Below are 20734 nucleotides of genomic sequence, written 5' to 3' on the forward strand. Positions count from 1 at the left end.
GGCAGAGCTGGAATTCAACCTAGACAGTTAGTTCCAGAGCTGAGAGAGGAGTGAAAGGATTGGATAATAGCAACCACCACCCTGTATGTAGAAACTTGTATGATTATAATGAATTTTCATATCCTTTATCTTGGGCCTTGTGATAATATTTTAAACATTTTTAAAATTGTGAGGTACATAAAGCAAAATATCCAAAACAGAATATACAGCTCAATAAGTTAACACAAAGAAAACATCTGAAAAACCACCATTCAGTCAATTTAACCAATTTAACATTGCCAGCACTCCAAAGCCTCCTTTATACCCTTTCCAATCACTACACCTTCGTTTCTTCCCAGAGGTAACTTTCTGTTTGTTACCCACAAGTATTCTGACTTCTAACAATGTAGTTTAGTTTTGCCTGCATTTGAATGCTATATAAATGGAATCATATGTATTCTTTTTATGTCTTGCTTCTTTTACTTAACATTGCTTGTGAGATTGATCAATATTTGGTGTAGCTGTAGTTTTCATTACTGTATTGTATTCCATTATATGACTATATTACAATTTACCCATTTTCTGTTAGTGGACTTTTGGAACGTTTCCCATTAGGATATTATGAATCATGCTGCTTTGGACATTCTTGTACATGTTTTTTGAAGTACATGTACCCTGGGAATGAAATTTTGGGGTTATTTCACCAGCAGAGAGACCAAAAGAGCACCTAAAGGAATTAGAGATGTTGCACACTGAAGATTAAAGGGGAAGGAGGGGCACATGATGGTTGTTTTCAGTGTTCCAAAGTGTTTCAGGAAGGAAAAGTGAAGGGAATCCATTGTTGGTCCAGAGGTTAGAACTACAACAATGGGTAGAAGCCATATAAACAGCAGTGGTTCTGAACCTTGACTTCACAATGGAACCTCCTGGGGAGCCTTAAAAAGTAACTTATGCCTGAGCTTTACCCCCCCAGAGATTCTGATTTAATTTGTGTGAGGTGCTGCCTGGGCATCAGGATAACTCATTTTAGAGAGATTTTTTACAAAAAATTTTTAAAGCTAGCATTTGATTAATTAGCAGCTTCAGTTTAACTAGAATATCCCATTTCCCCAAACTGATTACATGAGGTCTTGCTATTTTTTAACTTTATTTTGAAAAAATTTCAAATCTATAGAATAACAGTACAATGAACTCGTGTACTCTTACCTAGATTTATAATGTTTAACACTTCACCACATTTGCTTTATATCTTTCTAAATATACATCATTGTTACTGCTGAATCATTTGAGGGTAAGTTGAAGGCCTTTCATCTCTAAATACCTCATGATCTATATCTCCTAAGAACAAGGATATTCTCTCACATAACTACAGTACAATTATATAATTCAGAGAAGTTAACATCAGTACAATATTATCTTCTAATATATAGTCCATATTCAAACTTGCCAGTTGTCCCAATAATGTCCTGTATAGCAATTTTGCTTTAGGGTCCAGTGTGGGAACACTTAACTGCATTTAGTTTGTCATACCTCTTTAGCATTCTTCAGTTTTTAGTAGGTCCTCACCCTTTCTTTTTTTGTCTTTCATGACATTTTTGAGGTGAGGCCATTTGTAGAATGTCTCTCAGTTTGGGTTCTTATGACTGAATTCAGGTTATGCATTTTTGGCTGAAATATTACATAAGCTGTATGTCCTCAATACATCACATCGGGAGGCATATGTCAATTTGCCCTTTTATTGGTGGAGGTAACATTGACAACTTGATTTTAAGGTAGTGTCTGTCAGATTTCTGCAGAGGTAAAGATACTTTTTTTCCTTTGTAATTAAAAAGTTATCTGTATAGGGACTTCCCTGGTGGCGCAGTGGTTAAGAATCCGCCTGCCAACGCAGGGGACACGGGTTCAAGCCCTGGTCCGGGAAGATCCCACATGCCGTGGAGTAACTAAGCCCGTGCGCCACAACTACTGAGCTTGCGTGCTGCAACTACTGAAGCCTGCGAGCCTAGAGTCCATGCTCTGCAACAAGAGAAGCCACCACAGTGTGAAGCCCATGCACCGCAACGGAGTAGCCCCCGCTCACCGCAACCAGAGAAAGCCCGCGTGCAGCAACGAAGACCCAACGCAGACAAAAATAAAATAAATAAATAAATAAATAAATTTACCAAAAAAAAAAAAGTTATCTGTATAAATACCTCAGCAAATTTTTACCAGTAACTTTAATGCCCATTTTGCCCAAGTCATTTATTCTGAGGCTTACAAAATGTTGATGATTTAACTTTATCATTCTTTCTATACTTATTAGTTGGCACTCTACTGTAAAGAAGTTCTTTTTCTCTTTCATTCATTTACTTACTATTTTTAGTGTCAGTATGGTCTCAGATTGTTTTTAAATTCAACTTGTTATATCCATTACTGTCATTAGCCTTCTTAAATTGTTTTGTTGAGGTATAATTTACTTACAGTAAAGTACACAGATCTTATGTGTGCCGAATGGTGAATGTTTTTACACGAACACACCTGTGTAATCACCAACTAGGTGAACAGAACATTTCTAGTACATCAGAAGGCTCCCTCATAGCCCTCTCAGTCTCATTATCATTTTTGTCCCTGATTTCAACCTGGTTCTTGTGTCTAAGTCCCCATCTTTCTTCACTTGCTTTCTGGCACAAATTATTCCAGGCTCATTTTGTACTTTCTCTGCTCCAGCCTGGGAATTGGCCATTTCTCCCAAGGAGCCCTGGTTTCTTTTATTGAGGACTCTTACTTTGAAATCAGTATCTAGACACTAGCTTTGCTCACTCTGCTGGGACATTATTGCTTCTAGGCCCTTTCGGAGGTTAGAGCTAGAAAATATCTAATTTTATCTAAAGTAATTTCTTAAAATCATACCTCCAATTTCAATCAATCATAAGGTGCTCTCCTTTCCCTATTCCAGATTCCATATTCCCACAGTAAGAATCTAGGCTGCCAACTACATCAATGTTTATTCACTTGCTCAATTTCAAAATAATTATCCCATTATGCTACCAAACAACAAGTCTACTAAGTAAAGTACAAGATTTATTTGCAACTATTTTGTCTTTAGATTAATGGTATAAGGTCAAAGTACTCTGTTAAAAAGTTACTTGGATTCGTTTTTCTCCTCTTACATGCTTGCAATCCCAAAGTGACATTTCTAAGATAGTTAGAAGATTAAATGAATTCATTCTCTGCCTCCTGGAACACAACCTCCACAAGGGTAGGGACCTTATTTTTTTTCATTGCTATTAGTCTAACTCTTAGACGCTCAACAAATATTTGTTGAATGAGTAAGTGAATGCCAGGGTTGAGCTGTGCACTGAGAAGATTTATGAAGTGAGTCGCTCCTGGCAGAATCTCATAACCTGGTAGGCTTCGAACCAAGTGTGATATTCCCCAAGGCTTTCGGGAGGTGGTGGTGGAAGACTGGGAAAATGTATAACCCCAGATGGTGAGCACTAGGGCTTTGGAGGTATTCAAGAGTCGGAGCAGCCACAGGACGAGAAAGCCTCTTCTGGCTGACGGGCCGTGGCTCGTACAAGCTCGTACCAAGTAGCCAAGTTGAGGTCCAAGTTGCATGCTCTGCCCCTCAAAGCAGGCGCTTTGGACTAGGCTGCTAATATTTTTAAAAGCCGAATTCAGATAGAGATTCTGAGAGACTGAGGGGACCATGCCCAAGTCCGGGAGTCGGAGGCGCAGCGAGCCCCGCGTACCGGCTACCCGGAGGTCACACTTACCGGTAAATCTAACTTCCGGGTCCCGTTCCAGGCCTCCAGCCCCACTGGTCAATAAGCTCCGCCCCCTGCTGGCCCCAGCAGATGCCGTGCCCTGATTGGCCGTATCTGAAGCCCCGCCCTAGCGTCGCAACCTCAGGTAACTCCGAGCTCCAACTCCCGCGCCAGCCTCGGGACTGTCGGCTTCTTATTGGACTACCAGTTTCCAATCGGAAGGGTGTTTGAACCTCAGTCTTCGGGTGGCGCTGGCCATTGGCGGACAGGATGGGGGCGGGGCCTGAGGTCGTCGCCGGCACTGCCTGTGGCTAAGGTAAGGGACTAGAGGCGAACCCGGCGACAGGGTGGCCTCGCGTCGACTCTGACTTCTCTCCCCGCCCCCGCGGGTGAGCCCGCGCGAGACCCCGCGCCCCCTCCCAGCGCCCTCCCGAGTGCGCCTGCGCAGCAACAGCCACCAGTCCGAGTACCCCTTCCCCTCTTCCTCCGCACCTTTTCCCTTCCTCTCCCCCGCCCCCCTCCCTGCCTTGCCATCCCGTCCCGACCCCTAAGGCCCTTTCGTGGGGTCTCCCTAGTCCCTGTCCTTCCCCCACCCCGTCCCCATCCCACAGGATCCTGGCTCCCCAGCCGCAAGGGCTGCGCCTCCGCGAGCCGCGATGTTCGTCCTCTCAGAGCCTGTGGGCCTCCCTGCCTTCACTGCCCTCCTTTTCCTCCACACAGGCCCCCACCTACTTCAAAATGACGCTGGACGTGGGGCCGGAGGATGAGCTGCCCGACTGGGCTGCGGCCAAGGAGTTTTACCAGAAGTACGACCCTAAGGACGTCATTGGCAGGTGAGCCCACGGCAGGGAAACAGAGGTCCAGAGAGGTCAGGTCCTAGCCAGGGTACACAGTTTCCTCTGAGGGGTGAAGAGTTCTAAATGGGAAGGGTCAGTGGTGAGTGGAGGAACATTTGGTGGCTAGACTCTTATTCTGGGTCAGCCCCCATTTTTTCACGAATTCATTCATTTATGTGTTCAACAAACATAATTCAAGCACCTACTGGGTGCCAGACACAAAGGTAAATATGGGGAGGGTAGAAGAGATGTTTATGCCCTGGAGGTACTCCAAGTGATGTGACTGAAGGAGACACATGAACGTATAAAAAGTATCAGGCTGTGTAAAAAGTGCTGCTGGGTCTCAGAAAACCACAGCTTCCCAGAAGTGGTGATATTTGGGTCTTGAAGGATGAGTAGGAGTTCAGCACACACCAAATAGAAGGAAGCCGTCACCTGTAGAGGCAGTGGCCGATACATTTATTCATCAAGGTTTCCTAAGCATGTACAATGTGCTGGGTGCACTGTGCTAGGCACTGGAGATGTAAGACCCACACCTTAACATCTTACAAGGTTTCTGTTCTCCTGGAGTTTATGTTCTAGTGGTAGAGAGAGACAGTAAACACGAGAACAAGTTAAAGTTCAGTGTAAGTGCTAGGGAGAAAATAAATAGGGTTATGGAACAAGAGTAATTAATGGAGCTGAGACTTGGACGATGAGAATGAACAGGTCATGAGCTGAGGCAGGATATATTCCGAGCAGAGGGAACTGCCGTGTGCAAAGGCTCAAGATAGGAAAGGGCCTATTCAAGCAATAGATAGAAGATCATAGTGACTTGTAAGAGTGGGAAAAGGTGGAGGAAATTAAGTTGGGGAGGTAAATAGAGGTTGGATTATGTAGAGCCTTGGGCCAGGATAAGGAATTTTTTTAGAAATAAATTTATTTATTTATTTATTATTTATTTTTGGCTGTGTTGGGTCTTCGTTGCTGCCTCGGGCTTTTCTCTAGTTGCGGCGAGTGGGGGCTACTCTTCGTTGCGGTGCACGGGCTTCTCATCACGGTGGCTTCCTTTGTTGCGGAGCACGGGCTGTAGGCGCGTGGGCTTCAGTAGTTGTGGCTCGTGGGCTCTAGAGCGCAGGCTCAGCAGTTGTGGTGCACGGGCTCAGTTGCTCCACGGCATGTGGGGTCTTCCTGGACCAGGGCTCGAACCCGTGTCCCCTGCATTGGCAGGCGGATTCTTAACCACTGCGCCACCAGGGAAGTTCCAGGAATTTTTTTTTTTTTAAGCAGATATTCATATTTTTAATTTTTATTTATTTATTTATTTATTTTTGGCTGTGTTGGGTCTTCGTTCCTGTGCGAGGGCTTTCTCCAGTTGCGGCAAGTGGGGGCCACTCTTCATCCCGGTGCGCGGGCCTCTCACTATCGTGGCCTCTCTTGTTGTGGAGCACAGGCTCCAGACGTGCAGGCTCAGTAGTTGTGGCTCACGGGCCTAGTTGCTCCGCGGCATGTGGGATCTTCCCAGACCAGGGCTCGAACCCGTGTCTCCTGCATCGGCAGGCAGATTCTCAACCACTGCACCACCAGGGAAGCCCCAGGAATTTTTTTTAAAGATTTTTTTTGATGCGGACCATCTTTAAAGTCTTTATTGATTGTTACAATATTGCTTCTGTTTTATGTTTTGGTTGTTTGGCCGCAAGGCACGTGGGATCCTAGCTCCCCAGGGATCGAACCCGCACCCCCTGCATTGGAAGGCAAAGTCTTAACCACTGGACCGCCAGGGAATTCCCTAGGATAAGGAATGTAAAGTTTATTCTGGTGATACTGGTGGTTTCCAGTAGGGTAGTAATGTGATCTGATTTACATTTCTGTGATTTGGGGCCTAGGAACCTAATTTTTCTATGCCTCAAAGTTTCTCCATTGTAAATGGGAGAATTAGAAAAAGAGCCTACCTTGTAGGTTGCTGTGAGGAAGGAAAGAGTTAATATGATACTCTTAGGACACATCCTGGCACATGGTGAGTGCTCAATACAGATGTGTTATTACATTTAAAAAAGATCATCTGGCTCTTATATGGAGAGTGGATAGGAGAGGGGCAAGAATGGAAGCATAGAGACCAGCTAGGAAGCTACTGATTCATTCAGGCTAGAGATGGTGATGGTTTAGACTAGAGTGGTAGTGGTAGAGATGGAGAGAAGTGGATAATTTAGGTGATGGCTTGAAGGGAGACTTGATACAATTTCCTGAAGGATTGGATATGGACCACAAGGGAAAGGGAAGAAAACAAGAATAAATTCTAAGGTTTGGATTTGAGTGCTTGAGTACCATTTACTGAAATGAAGAAGACTGGGGAAGATCAGTCTGGAGGGAGGTGTGAGCAAGTCAAGAGTTCCACCAACTGGAGCTGTCCAGTGGGCATGTGAGTCTGGAACTCAAGCAAGAGCGCTGGGCTAGAGCTGTTAACTTGGGAGGCATCAGCATATAGATAGTAGTTGGCAAGAGAAATGTAGAGTAGTGAAAGAGGCCTAGGCTCAGACCGTGGGGCATGTCACCATTAAGGAGTTAGAGAAGGAGGAGCCAGCAAGGGAAACTATAGAGATGCCATCTGTGAGTTAAAAAGAAAAACACAAGAGTATGTTTGGAACTTCCCTGGTGGCTCAGTGGTTAAGAATCTACCTGCCAGTGCAGGGGACGTGGGTTCGATCCCTGGTCCAGGAAGATCCCATATGCCACAGAGCAACGAAGCCCGTGTGCCACAACTACTAAGCCTGCATTCTAGAGCCCGTGAGCCACAACTACTGAGCCCACGTGCCACAACTACTGAAGCCTGCGCGCCTAGAGCCCGTGCTCCACAACAAGAGAAGCCACGACAGTGAGAAGCCCGCACACTACAACGAAGAGTAGCGCCCCCGCTCGCTGCAACTAGAGAAAGCCCGCGCGCAGCAACGAAGACCCAACGCAGCCAAAAATAAATAAATAAATTAATTAATTAATTTAAAAAACCACCAACTTTAAAAAAAAAGGAAGAGCATGTTTCTGGAAGGTTGGCGTGGTCTGCTGTGACACATGCTGCTGAGGCCAGGAAATCCAATGGGGGTGTGACCATTAGATTTGTTCAGACTCCTTTTAGATAGCACATGGAGATGTCAAAAAGGTTGTTGGAATCAGGAATTCTGGAGAGAAATCAAGGCTTGAGACAGCGTAGCAGGAAGCATTTGCACATAGTTGGTATTTAAAGCCCCTGGGGGGAATTCCCTGCGGTCTAATGGTTAGGACTCTGTGCTTCCACTGAAGGGGACATGGGTTTGATCCCTGGTCAGGGACTAAGATCCCACATGCTGCGCGTGGCGTGACCAAAATTGAAAAAAAAAAAAGCCCCTGGGTCTGGATGGAGGTCACAGGGAAGAGAGAATATTGGGAAAAGAAGAGAGCTGAGATCCAAGTCCTGAGATGCTGCAAGGTTTCAGGACCAGGTGAGGGAAGATGCACTGAGGCTAGGAAGAGCCCTTAGGTAAAAACAGTGGTTCCACTGCCAAGGGCACAGAAGGACCAGTTTTGAAGAAGGCAGATCAGAGAGTAGGGTCCTTATCATTTCATTCCAAGATTACTGTGGTAGCATCATCCCTCGTCTCTCTCTTCTACCTTTTCCCTCTTGTTTTTCCTGCACAGTAAATTACCTGCACGCTCTAACTAAATTACTTTTTCCAGAGTACCAATTTCAGACCTGAAGCTTTAAAAGAGCTGGAAATTGGTGATAAGTTATAAGTCACTGAAACAAAGGTTGAAGAGCAGGGTTATAGCCAGGGATGAGGCTGAAAAGAGACTAAGAAGTTGGTGAAGGCCTTGAGTGACAGATGAAGGAATTCAGATTTGATTTTTATCTTGTAAGTAATAGGGAGGCAGTATGGAAAGAAAACAAGAATTTTGAATGCATTCCACAGGTAACTGTAAGGTTGAAAGTATTAGGTATCATTTTTAAAAAGAGGACAGTTGCTTTAGGGGTACTGCTGAGGAATGAGGGGACACAGAACTTAGTAAAGAATTTAAACAGGGAAGTTTTTAAGCAGCGAATGACACGATTGGGGCTGTTTTAAGAAGCTAGTTCTCAAAGCAGTGTGGAAGATAGGTGGCAGTGGTTGAGATTAGCAGCAGGGAGATCAGTTAGGAGACCACTGTGGTGGTGGGGATGGAGTACTAGGAAACAGATTTGAGAGATAATACAAGATGGGCTGGACTGGTTGGATGTGGTAGATTGTGGAGGAGAGGGCGAAGCCAAGAATGGCACCAGGGTTTCTAGTTTGGGAGTCGGATTGAATGGCATTGCTATTAATTGAGATCAGGAATTGAGGAGCTAGTGTCGGGAAGATGAAGTGTTCAGTGGTCATGATGACAGTGAGAGGTCTCTAGGATCCTTGGGAAGCAATTCATTCAGTAAGATGTGTTGGCCTGACATCTGGGGGAGTTCCCTGGTGGCCTAGTGGTTAGGTTTCTGGGCTTTCACTGCCATGGCCCGAGTTCACTCCCTGGTTGAGGAACTGAGATCCCGCAAGCTGTGTGGTGCCGCCAAAAAAAAAAAAAAATGGCTGGGGGTGGTGGGGTAGACAATCTGGGCATGAATGTTGAAGTCATGGAGGTGGATGAGATTACTGAGAGTGTATATAGCCTGAGAACAGGGCCAAGGATGGGATCCTGGGGAAGTCTTAACATTTAAGGGGTGGGCAGAGAACAAGGTACTGGGGTGCATCAGTAGGAAGAGTTTGGACTTTGAAGACCCAGGTTTCCCATGTAGATAGTCATGACACATAGTAGGAAGGCTTAATTAAAAGGGAATGCTCCTACAGGTAGGGGCTTCCCTGGTGGCACAGTGGTTGAGAATCCACCTGCCAACGCAGGGCACATGGGTTCGAGCCCTGGTCCGGGAAGATCCCACGTGCCAAGGAGCAACTAAGCCCATGCGCCACAACTACTGAGCCTGCTCTCTAGAGCCCACGAGCCACAACTACTGAAGCCTGCCTGCCTAGAGCCCATGCTCTGCAACAAGAGAAGCCACTGCAGTGAGAAGCCCACGCACCGCAATGAAGAGTAGCCCCCGCTCGCCTCAACTAGAGAAAGCCTGCGTGTAACAACGAAGACCCAATGCAGCCAAAAAAAAAAAAAGAATAAATAAAATAAATAAATTAAGAAAAAAAAAAGGGGAATGCTCCTACAGGTAAAATGCTATAGGATACCAGCGAAGGGAGTGGCCCCTCCCTCCTGGAGAATAAACAAAGAATTGGTAGACGCAGCATTCATTTTGGGCCTTAAAGCAGGGATTCTTTGCTCTATGACTTCAAAGGATCTTTGACCACCCCCCCGCCCCGAAATAATAAAAATGTTGGATATATGTGGCAGAGGTCTCCAGCTTTCCACAAATTCTCAGAGGTTCATTAAAAGATGAGTAATAATTAGACCCTGGACCTCAAACTCAGGTGCCCTTAGTAGTTGGGCAGAAAATGAAAACTGTGAAGTGACCAAGAGTAAAAGAGTAGGAAGTGGTGAGCATTGTGGCAGCTGGAGCGTTCTTGTTCCAACTAAGGTATGTGAATTCAGACTTGTAAATAACAATGCACTGACCACAGTGTAATATATCTGTGGGCTGTGTTTGCCTGGAGGGTCAATAGTTTGCATCCACTGATTGAACCAGAGATGTGGGTGACAGGCATTTCAAGCAAAAGGAGTTACATAAAGACAAGGAGGCCCTGGGAGCACAGCAGTGAGGTTATGTGAAGGGCAGCCAGGGAAGCAGCATGCGAAATGTGGTATGAGGTCAGATCCTGGAGAGATTTGCACCTTAGCCTGAAATACTTGTAGGGTCACACAGAGTTGGTGACAGAGCCCAAGCAAGGAGATCCTTGTCTAGGACTTTGTCTTTTTTTCTTTTTTTCGGCCGTGCCATGCGGCTTGTGTGATCTTAGTTCCCCAACCAGGGATCGAACCAGAGCCCTCTGCAGTGGAAGCGTGGAGTCCTAACCACTGGACCGCATGGAATTCCCTAGGACTTTGTCTTTACAAAGCCAAATGGGCTTTCCTGTCTCTACCTCATTAACGCCTTTCAGCATCCCTTCAAGATATTGTTGGCTACATTTCAGAGCAGGTGAAGTGGAAGCCCAGAGACCTTATGTCAGTGGGTCACTTGGAGGTTAATTAGTGACAGATTTGGGGCCTAAACCAAGATCTCCTACTTCTCAACTTTGGTCTTCTGGTCAGTGGCCCAATATTTATTTGGAGCCTCCTTCACTTGAGGTATTGTAGGGGAACTTTGGGATTTAGATGGGGTAACCGTGGAAGTGGGTAAAATCTGGAGGGAGCCTTCCCACTTTCTCCTTGTGGGGTTCTAGGGCAAGGGGCAGGTTCTGGGGCCCAGTGCCTAGGCTCACCCATGGAGGGAGTGGCAGAGACTGGAACCCAGGACCCCTGCCTGCCTGCCCTATGAGCTTTGTGTAGCACCTTGCTGGGTGCCCAGGTTGCTTGCTGAGGCTACTGTGAAGCTCCTGCAGGCCAGGGTGAGCTCCTTGGGAATTCGCCCTGTTGTCTAAATGGGTTTCCAGAGTCTGGCGTAGTGGGTGTGAGGCTGCCGAGGCTCTACTCTGTGTGGAAATGAGAGAGTAGGAGGCCCTGACTTGTGTGTTGTCTGACTCTGGCAGAGGAGTGAGCTCTGTAGTCCGCCGTTGCGTTCATCGAGTTACTGGCCGTGAGTTTGCGGTGAAGATCATGGAGGTGACAGCTGAGCGGCTGAGTCCTGAGCAGCTGGAGGAGGTGCGAGAAGCCACGCGGCGAGAGACACACATCCTTCGCCAGGTCGCCGGCCACCCCCACATCAGTGAGGCTGCATTCCCTGCTCCTGTTAGCCCTGCCCACAGCCCACTTCCCCCAGCACTGCCTCCACGCCTCTGCTCCCTTACTCCTGGCTCCGCTGCACCTCAAAGTGTGGCCAGCCTTTGGGTCCCTACTGCCTCCTTTGGTTCTCCTTCCTTCCCAGTAACAGCCCACTGCTGCCTCAGGGTGGAAAAGGCCCTTTAATGTGCATCTGCTCCTTTCCATCTCTGTCTCTCTGCCTTTCTGCCTCTTTCCCCAGTCACTCTCATCGATTCCTACGAGTCTTCTAGCTTCATGTTCCTGGTGTTTGACCTGTGAGTATCTCCCGGCCCCAGTCGAGAAGCCTCCTCCTCACCTCCATGCATGGACCCAGCCTTACAGCACAGTGGGCTGAAGACCACCCTGCTCACACCTTCCTCTGCTCCCGCTCAGGCCTGCCTGCCAGCTCAGGGCTCTGGCCCTTCTCCCTAGGTGCCCAGATTGAGGCAAGTTCTTCAAGAGTCATAGTGACCAGCTAAGTACAAAGGGTCTTCATGAGACCCTGTTTCAGGAGGAGAGTGTTCATCCGTGAGCTGACCACTTATAAACAGACTCTCCCTCACCAGCCGCCCGGTGTTCAACACCCTCCACTGGAGTCTCTCTCTGCCCATCAATTCTTTTTCTGGTCGGTCTAAAGCTGAATGTCAGATATTATACAGTGCTATAATGCAAACCAGTTGCAAAGGTACTTCAAAAGAGAATGGTTTGGATACCAGATGTTTAAGAGAGGCCCTTGGAAGAAATTTACAAAGTCTTCAGACAGAAATGACCCTCTGCAAGAGTCGTGGGGAAGTGGGAAGTATCTGTTACACCACCATGCAACTTTGCGGAACCTGATGTGTTCTTTATTTCAAGGATTGACGCAGAGTTGCAATTATAGCCTCAGTTTTTAAAGACAAGATAAAATAAGCAAAATTCAAAATAAAGTCCCATTCAACTTTCTTGCTACTACTAACTGTAAAATTTTGGTCCGTGGTCTAAATAGATTCACTTCAAAAGGCGTTTTTTGAGTGTATTCTCAGATAACACAGACTTCCTGTAAATGATTATTATCACAAGGCACTTATTCTTGCTAAAATAGCCCCCTTGTGGCACAGTGCAGATATTTCGACGGCCACCCTATTGGGCCAAAGCGCCCCTGACATCCGGTTCACTCTTGGAGTGCTCTGTCTCGAGACCCTTTCATTTGTCTACAGAGGGATCTCTTTACTGGCCTTTTCCATGGTATTTTCTGTGAGCACTGGCTTCTTTTCTCAGCTGCCACTGTGAGGTGCACCTATCTCCCAACCCCTCCTATCCCTTAGGATGCGGAAGGGAGAGCTGTTTGACTATCTCACAGAGAAGGTGGCCCTCTCAGAAAAGGAAACCAGGTAATGGCTGAGCCTGCAGCCCCTGGGATGAGCAGGGGTGGGGCGGGGCGGGGCAGGGAGAAGCAAAGGAGACTGTGCCTCCCTCAGGTCCATCATGAGGTCTCTGCTGGAAGCAGTGAGCTTTCTCCACGCCAACAACATTGTACACCGAGACCTGAAGCCTGAGAATATTCTCCTAGATGACAATATGCAGATCCGACTTTCAGATTTTGGATTCTCCTGCCACTTGGAACCTGACGAGAAGCTTCGAGGTGAGGGGACCTGGTACCCTGAGAGGCTTGGGAGGGAAAGAGGCTCAGGCCTGGGGCTAGTTGGCTGGGTCTGAGAACTGGGTCCCAAGTACCAAGGAAAGGAAGGTCATTGAGCGCTTGCCAGGTCCCCACTGGGTGCAGAGCCTTGTGTGCAAATCAATGTGGGCTTCCTGACCTGGAGGCAGACAAGTGAGCAGATCATGGCACACAGCAGGCAAGGGGCCATGCCAGGAAGGAGTACCTGATTCAGCTGTAGGGACCCACAGAGGAAGGGGCTTGGACCTCGGCCTGGGGAGGCTGGGCTTGTCGCAGGAGGAAAAAGAGGGAGCGAGGGATAGCAGGGCTCAGCTGTGCCTTTGGGGTCTGGCGGAGGCAGGTCCACAGTGTGCTGCTTAGGTGCTATGAGGAGCCTGGTGTGGCGCGACAGCCCTTCTCACCTGGTGCCCACACATTTGTTGTGACAACCGTTTCTAGTGCAAGTGGAAAACTAAACAAAGTTCAACTGTGAGACTCCTCAGAGCCTTTAATATACTACTTCCTCTCCTTCAGTGGCTCTGCATTGGACTTACTAATAGCTAACATTCACTGGGCACTTATTGTGAGTAAGGCACCACGCTGAGTCTACATGGCTTATTTCTCTAGATCCTCTCAACAGCTCTGAAATAGTATTTGTGTCTCTATTTTATAAGTGGGCTTAATGAGGTGAGGTGACTTGCCCAAGGTCACGTAGGTGTGATTTGAACGTGGGCAGTGTGACTCCAGAGTTCATGGTCTTAATCTGTGGACTTACACATCTTCCAGATGCTGTGCTTTGTGTCCCTTTGGGCTGCCACATACACTTCCCTATTCTGAATCATTTCTGCCCCTGCCCACTCCAGCCTCTCCCTTGGCTTGGATAATTCAACTTTTACTTTAAAGCTCTATGTCAGGTTAGAGCCCTTGCTTTTTGCTCTTATATCTCCCCCACTTCATGATACCTGTCTTACTCTGTTATTTGTTTGCTTTCTGGTAGGTGGTGAGCTTGGTAAGGGCACATCAAATTCGCCACTGTGTCTAGTGTGGTGCTTGGCACATGGTAGGCGTTCAGTAAATAGTTTGAGTTGGAATGAATTTCCCAAGAGAAATTCAATTTCTCAATTCAGGCCTGTTAAGATCTCTTGGAAGTGTGCCATGGATCACAGTTTGGAAATTGCTGGGATGGAAGAATTGGTGCCAGAAGAAACTAAAAATATAGGATTAGATCAAGTCATGGAGGGCTCTGTGCTGTAGGGATCTAGACTTGATCCTGAGGCCATGATGGGAAGCCAGGGAAGGGTTTTAAACAAACAATTTACCCAGAATGTGCCTTAAGAAATCCCATATTCCTACTCATTCCCCTTGGTTGAGTGGTGGTTCCACTAACCGCAGTAGAGATTATAGGAGGAGGACTAGATTTGGGCAGAAAGGAATGCAGAAAAGATTTAAGTTTTGTTTTCTATGTGTGTATATATGTAAAAACGTGATAAAAAGTTGTGTAAGGAGTGGGTTGGCTGGAGGGTTGGGGGAGGCAAGTGGTACAGTTGGATAGCACCTTGAAGTCAATCTAAAAATCAGGTTTTCCCAGGAAGGCCACCAGGAGCCTTGGTGGGTCCTTGAATTGTTCAGCAGGGCTAGGGTCTAATATCGAGACTTGGCAGAAGGCAGGCAGGAGCAGAATGGGAACACTTGGGGCCCTGGTGGTGTTGAGGCTCCAGCAGAGGTCTGGTGTTAAGGGTCCTTGAGGGGGCTGTGACATCCCATCAATCTCAGGCCTCTCTCCCCAGAGTTGTGTGGGACTCCAGGGTATCTAGCACCAGAGATCCTTAAGTGCTCCATGGATGAAACCCACCCAGGCTACGGCAAGGAGGTCGATCTGTGAGTTTCTGGTCTACCCCTTCCCTCCTCCTTCGTGTAGTGTCCTTCAACACATTCGCTCACCTAGTCCTCCCTGCCTGTGGTCTCTTTCTCAGCTGGGCCTGTGGGGTGATCTTGTTCACACTCCTGGCTGGCTCACCACCATTCTGGCACCGACGCCAGATCCTGATGTTACGCATGATCATGGAGGGCCAGTACCAGTTTAGTTCACCTGAGTGGGATGACCGTTCTGACACTGTGAAAGACCTGGTGAGCTGGGGCCATGAGAGGGCAAGGAGGGAGGCCCAAGAGCTGCCCCTCATGCTCTGGCATTTCCCGTAGATCTCGAGGCTGCTGCAGGTGGATCCTGAGGAGCGCCTGACAGCTGAGCAAGCCCTACAGCACCCATTCTTTGAGCGCTGTGAAGGCAGCCAACCCTGGAACCTCACCCCCCGCCAGCGGTTCCGGGTAAGCCTGCGAGTGTCAGGGTCTGGGCCTGCTCCTCTGTCCCATGATTCTTCTTGTGGTGGATGTGCCAGTGGAGCTCACACTGCCCCCTTTCCCAGGTGGCAGTGTGGACAGTGCTGGCTGCTGGACGGGTGGCCTTAAGCACCCACCGTGTACGGCCGCTGACCAAGAGTGCACTGTTGAGGGACCCTTATGCGCTGCGGCCAGTGCGGCGCCTCATTGACAGCTGTGCCTTCCGGCTCTATGGACACTGGGTGAAGAAGGGTGAGCAGCAGAACCGGGCAGCCCTCTTCCAGCACCGGCCCCCAGGGCCTTTTCCCATGATGGGCCCTGAAGAGGAGGGGGACTCAGCTACTATCACTGAAGACGAGGCCATGCTGGTGCTGGGCTAGTACTTCAGCCCTGAGGAATCCCAGGAAGCAGAACTCTCCAGGAGGAGGATTTTTATCATTCCAGCTCCTCTGGGCTCTGGCCTCAGGCCCCCCCCATGCCTGGCCAGGCCCGCCACTGATCAAACTATCATAGAGACCAGCCCTGTACACCTACCCCCACTGGCCAGGGCTTTGAGATCAGAGCTGAGGTGGAAGAGAGCCACCCAGAGTGCCATGCCTGGCCTTATCCATGCTGCCTGTGCCACGTATGCAATAAAACCTGCTACACGCCAGGGAGAGCCAGCGTCCTGTGTCTGGTGCCTGGCTTCGGCAGGGAAGCCCAGAAGGTGCTAAGGAGGGGGGCAGGGTAGGGCCACTTTGGTCCAGGCCTTTATTGGGGAAGACGCTGGGGGTCACTTGGTCTTGTTCTTGCCTTTGCCTGGAGGTAGCTGGAGGGGCCGCTCGAGTGCGGTCAGCTTGCTGCCGAGCCTTTCCTCACTGGCCTTGAGCCGTTCCTCCACCAGTTGTTGGAGCTGCTCCAGTTCCTTGTTCATCTGGGTCTTGATGTAGGCCCGGAGGATGGAGACCTGGCCTGCAGGGGCAGGGAAGAAGGGACGGGTCAGAAGAGATGCCGTCTGGGGCTGAGGGATTGCCCCTAGCCAGGCAAACACAACCTTCCAGGGTGCCCCTGGGAGCTACACTAGTGGCAGTGTTGCTTCAATTCAGGAAATGTCAGCCAGCCCTTCTGTGAGAGAAAGATGGGCAGAGTAGCTATGCTGCTGCATTTTCTGGATTGCTACTTAGTAGCCTTGTGACCTTAGGCAGGTGACTTAACCTATCCATGCCTCAGTTTCCTCTGTGTAAAATGCAGATAGTGATAGCACCTAGCAACTAGGATTGAGAGAGGATTAAATGGGTTAATATATGTAAAATGTGGGAATTCCCTGGCGGTCCAGTGGTTACAACTCCACAATTCCACTGCAGGGGGCACGGGTTCGATTCCTGGTCGGGGAGCTAAGATCCTGCAAGCCACATGGCACAGGCAAAAAAAAAAAAAAAAAAGTATATATATATATATATATATATGCTTAAAATGGGGCCTGCCTGGCACATAGTGTTGTCAAATGTGTGCTGGCTTTTGTCATTGGGTTGGCTTTTTTTCTAATTTTTATTTATTTATTTATTTATTTTTGGCTGTGTTGGGCCTCTGTTGCCGTGCGTGGGCTTTCTCTAGTTGTGGCGAGCGGGGGCCACTCTTCCTTGTGGTGTGCAGGCTTCTCATTGTGGTGGCTTCTCTTGTTGTGGAGCACAGGCTCTAGGCACGCGGGCTTCAGTAGTTGTGGCTCACAGGCTCTAGAGCGCAGGCTCAGTAGTTGTGGCGCACAGGCTTAGTTGCTCCACTGCATGTGGGATCTTCCCGGACCAGGGCTTGAACCCGTGTCCCTTGCATTGGCAGGTGGATTCTTAACCACTGCGCCACCAGGGAAGCCCTATTGTCATTGGTTTTATAATCCTTTTCTGGGATTCCTGCCTCACCCCCAGCAGCTGTGCTTTTATCTGTTTGCCATCTTGGACTTCTGCATAAGGAATCATTTGGAGAAAGGACACCATGACTAAAACAAAAAGTCTGAAGTCCTGATATGGTCTAAACCCTTCATTTCACACTTGCCCAAAGTCACAGGGAACCCTAACCCCTCCAGGTCCTCACTTGGCTCTGGCTCTGGCTGGACCACTGTTTCCGGTTCCTCCTCCTCTGGGGTGACTGCCTGCTCCTCCACCTCTTCGCCCTCTTCTTTCTCTGCAAGCCAGAAGGCAGGAGGAGGCTTCAGCCCCAGCCCCAGCGCAGTCCAGCCCTCGCCCCGGCATTCTCCCTTACCCGTCTCATCCTTTGGCCAGAGCTTGGGTGCCTGTAGCCCCACGTAAGTCAAAGATAGATCCAGCCGCACCTGGGAAGAGGGAGGAAGACATCTGCACTGAGGGAAAGGGGGGAGATGAGGGGTGGCCTCTTGTAGTCCATGGCCCAGTACCTGGGGTGTGAAGACGTATTTGTAGAGCTTGAAGTGGCGGAAGTAGGTGTTGACCACGTAATCTGCCAGGGCCAGCAGCTGTTCCTCCTTAAAGAGGTTGATACTGAAAGGGGGCCGCTGTTGGGATGATTGGGAGTTAGAGGACTGACCACCTCCTGAAGCCCTCACCTTTTCTCCAAGCGCCCAGCAATCCAGGAGCAGGAAGAGCCCACTGTGGCCTTCAGAGGAAGATGAGGGTCACGTGTGTAAGACAGGGTGGGAGGCTGGGCTAGACCTTATCTGGGGGGAGAGTGAAACTGACCCTGATTCCATGGCAAAAAAGAACACTGGTGAAGTAGCGGTAACATTCCTCCACGTTGCCCAAGGGGGTTGCTGGGAGGGAAGGCAAGATGTGACAGTGAGTACCCTCCCTGATAATCATTCATTTTAGTCACTCAACAGCTACTTATTGAGCATGAGCTTTAGAAGTAGAAAGATATAGGCAACAAATATTGAGTACCCACTATGCACTGTTCTGGGCACCGAAGCAGACAAGTTCCTGCCCTTAAGAAGCGTATATTCTAGTGGAAGTGACGGACAGTAAACCAAGAAATACATAGTTTAGCCCTCGTTAAACATTCTGTAGCAAATTAGTTCCAGGAGTAAAGCAAGAGCTGTTTTATTGAGCACTGTGCATATATCTACATATATTATATATAATATTTCTCAGAACAGTTTCCTATGTTAGCGCTGTAGCCTTATTATAGATAAGGAAATAGAGGATTTCAAAGGTGAAATAACTTGGGTGTGATACTGCTGCTAGTGATGACGGAACAAAGATTTCAGGTGCTAATCCTGCTTTTACTTCCCCTGGTCACTTGTGCCAGCCTTCTCCTCTCCCCTGGACTCAAAGCCTTCGGGGGCCTCCTCTTACCAATACAGGCCTTGTGAAGATCTTGGAGCAGGGCACAAGCCGTTGATGTCTGCTCCAGGGAGAAGCCTTGTTGGCGGCAGAAGATGAGTGCATGGGAGAAGAGGTCCAGGGTGATGGCGTCCCGAAGGCTCTGCGCAGGAGAGCCTAGCCCCAACAGCTCGGCCAGCACCCTTGGAAGGGAGAGAGGAAGGAATGAGTGACAACCGGAGCCTCCCTTCACCGCCCCACACTAGTGTACAACAGGCTTTGGAACCAGGCATTCCTCATGCCTTCCCAGCCCACCCACCCCCAAGCCTTCCCCAAGAGCTAGCTCTTATTCCCCTCCCTGCTCCCCCTGCATACTCCCTCATCTCCTCAACGTTGGCTGTCTTCTCCAGCCTGTGCATGGAATGGATGTCCAGGTACTTCCTGTCATAGGAAAAGAGGGGAAAAGGTGTTGGTGGCCATTATGCATTAATCTCATGACAGGGCTATGATGGCTAGAGCATTGGACTGGGAACCAAGAGACCTGAGTTAGAGGTTTGGCCCTTCCACTAAATCGCTGTGTAACCTTAGGCAGGTCACTTCCCTCTCTGGGCCTCACTTTCTCCATCTGTAAATAGAGGGTATGGCCAAAATGAACTCTTATGATCCTCTTCATTTCTAAAGCGTAGGGTTAGGAAACTTGAGTTCTGGTCTCTGCCACTCCCTTACTGTATAACTGGTCAAGTCTCCCTCTGTGAACCTCAGTGTCCCCATTTGTACAATGCTCCATAGAGGCGTTGAGACTACATTTACATTCTCAGTCTTTGGCTCCCCTCTTCTCACACTATCTTTGGACTGGGGCAGTAGGAGACCTGACTTAGTCATCTCGGGTAATTGCATCTCTGGGCCTCAGTCTCCTCATCTGTAAACTGAGGATACCGTCGCTGTTGACAGGATTGTGGGGAAGCCCTAAAGGAATAATACAAGTGTGAAGGGTAACTTTCCCCCAAAGCTCTTCACACTCACCATATGCAGATCCGGGGCTGGGGCAGTGGCGGCTGCAGAGAGAAAGCGGATTGGGAGAGGCAGAGCTGTGTTGTTCATGGCCCCTAGTTCTTGAGCCGTTGCGAATCTCTAGCGGGCCTAAGAACGCGCTAACTTGCCTTCTCATCTTAAAGACTAAGCTACGAGCAATGCTGGCGGGCTAGGCTTCAGCGACCCCTAAGTACTATTCATGAACATATTAACAGGGGGAGTCACACACCCCTGTCTCTTCACCAAGGCAGCCCGGGAAACGTCTTGAACGTTAGAAAGCATAACGACGGGTGGCGCCCTGCTGGGGAACCCTTTTATAAACATTCATGAGTGGACCACTCTGTCCAGTCCTCACCGGGAACAAGTTGGCTGCAGGATCTTCATCCGCATTCACCGAAGCCACGGTCCCCGACTCGGTATGCACACCTGTTCCCATCCGCGTGGCCGATTCATCCAATGATCTGAGGTCTTTCTTGGGTTCTCTCCGCAGTTCGTAGTGCTGTTCAAGCTCCGACTGCATTTTCAGTCCCTGGAATTGCCTGGACTTCCGGCGGATCATCTTGTCGCTCCTCTGTGCCGCGGGGCACCACAGGTTCTGTCCTGCCTCGGTTCTGGGACAGTCGGTTCTCCGGCAGCGGCTGCCAAGGCCTGGCCCTCTATCGACGCTTCAGCCAATCTACGCTGCAGAGAGGCCCGGTGCAGCCAATCCGCTGGGGGCGTCTTCCTCCGTCTCAACAGTGACCGTTGCTAAGGGGCTTCTTGGAGCAAGGGCGAAAGCGTACGGCGCTCGCCAATCAGTGAGAAGGGAATGCGCGTGCGTAATAAGCTGCAAGGCCCGCCCCCGTGCCCTCGCTTCAAAGTTGCTATTCTGAGGCAGGCGATGTCATTTGGACTGGAGAGTAGAAGTGTGTTGTCGGTTACCATAGGAACTGTCTACTGGCCAATCACTGAGAGAAAGAGGCGGTGTTCAGAAAGACACCAAACGGGACCCGAAAGGCGGGACAAAGCGCGACCAATAGAAACAGGAAG

General features: G+C 48.9%; 2 protein-coding genes across 6 annotated transcripts; one reads left to right on the forward strand and one right to left on the reverse strand.

Moving 5' to 3' along the window:
* Positions 1 to 3956: 3956 nt before the first annotated feature.
* PHKG2 (phosphorylase kinase catalytic subunit gamma 2) lies at positions 3957 to 16065 on the forward strand. 3 transcript variants are annotated; one of them, XM_068523907.1, is made up of 10 exons: positions 3957 to 4041; positions 4446 to 4558; positions 11224 to 11399; positions 11655 to 11709; positions 12739 to 12804; positions 12892 to 13055; positions 14858 to 14948; positions 15044 to 15197; positions 15270 to 15395; positions 15494 to 16065. In XM_068523907.1, exons 2-10 carry the CDS (start codon positions 4464 to 4466, stop codon positions 15785 to 15787), a joined length of 1221 nt encoding a protein of 406 aa, XP_068380008.1. In that variant the 5' UTR covers positions 3957 to 4041; positions 4446 to 4463; the 3' UTR covers positions 15788 to 16065. The 3 variants fall into 3 exon arrangements, with proteins under 3 accessions (XP_068380008.1, XP_068380007.1, XP_068380009.1); XM_068523906.1 differs by lacking the exon at positions 3957 to 4041 and adding an exon at positions 4046 to 4114; XM_068523908.1 differs by lacking the exons at positions 3957 to 4041; positions 12739 to 12804 and adding an exon at positions 4046 to 4114.
* Positions 16052 to 20428, reverse strand: CFAP119 (cilia and flagella associated protein 119). 3 transcript variants are annotated; one of them, XM_068523911.1, is made up of 9 exons: positions 20061 to 20428; positions 19697 to 19728; positions 19049 to 19114; positions 18707 to 18876; positions 18095 to 18165; positions 17794 to 17910; positions 17643 to 17712; positions 17475 to 17564; positions 16052 to 16358 (listed from the first exon to the last, which is right to left on the reverse strand). In XM_068523911.1, exons 1-9 carry the CDS (start codon positions 20262 to 20264, stop codon positions 16180 to 16182), a joined length of 999 nt encoding a protein of 332 aa, XP_068380012.1. In that variant the 5' UTR covers positions 20265 to 20428; the 3' UTR covers positions 16052 to 16179. The 3 variants fall into 3 exon arrangements, with proteins under 3 accessions (XP_068380012.1, XP_068380011.1, XP_068380010.1); XM_068523910.1 differs by having other exon boundaries at positions 17643 to 17910; XM_068523909.1 differs by having other exon boundaries at positions 17475 to 17910.
* Between the last annotated feature and the right edge of the window lie 306 nt (positions 20429 to 20734).

This window comes from Eschrichtius robustus, chromosome 16 (assembly GCF_028021215.1).
Source record: "Eschrichtius robustus isolate mEscRob2 chromosome 16, mEscRob2.pri, whole genome shotgun sequence".
NCBI classification, from domain to species: Eukaryota; Metazoa; Chordata; class Mammalia; order Artiodactyla; family Eschrichtiidae; genus Eschrichtius; species Eschrichtius robustus.

Excerpts from the sequence above, each read along its gene's own strand:
- PHKG2 (XM_068523907.1), top strand. The coding sequence starts at position 4,464 with ATGACGCTGGACGTGGGGCCGGAGGATGAGCTGCCCGACTGGGCTGCG. Across the intron at positions 4,559-11,223 it reads CCTAAGGACGTCATTGGCAG|AGGAGTGAGCTCTGTAGTCC; the intron begins GTGAGCCCACGG and ends TGACTCTGGCAG. Across the intron at positions 11,710-12,738 it reads ATGTTCCTGGTGTTTGACCT|GATGCGGAAGGGAGAGCTGT; the intron begins GTGAGTATCTCC and ends CCTATCCCTTAG.
- CFAP119 (XM_068523909.1), bottom strand. The coding sequence starts at position 20,264 with ATGATCCGCCGGAAGTCCAGGCAATTCCAGGGACTGAAAATGCAGTCG. Across the intron at positions 18,877-19,048 it reads AACGTTGAGGAGATGAGGGA|GGTGCTGGCCGAGCTGTTGG; the intron begins GTATGCAGGGGG and ends CTCCCTTCCAAG. Across the intron at positions 18,166-18,706 it reads TCTTCACAAGGCCTGTATTG|CAACCCCCTTGGGCAACGTG; the intron begins GTAAGAGGAGGC and ends CTTCCCTCCCAG.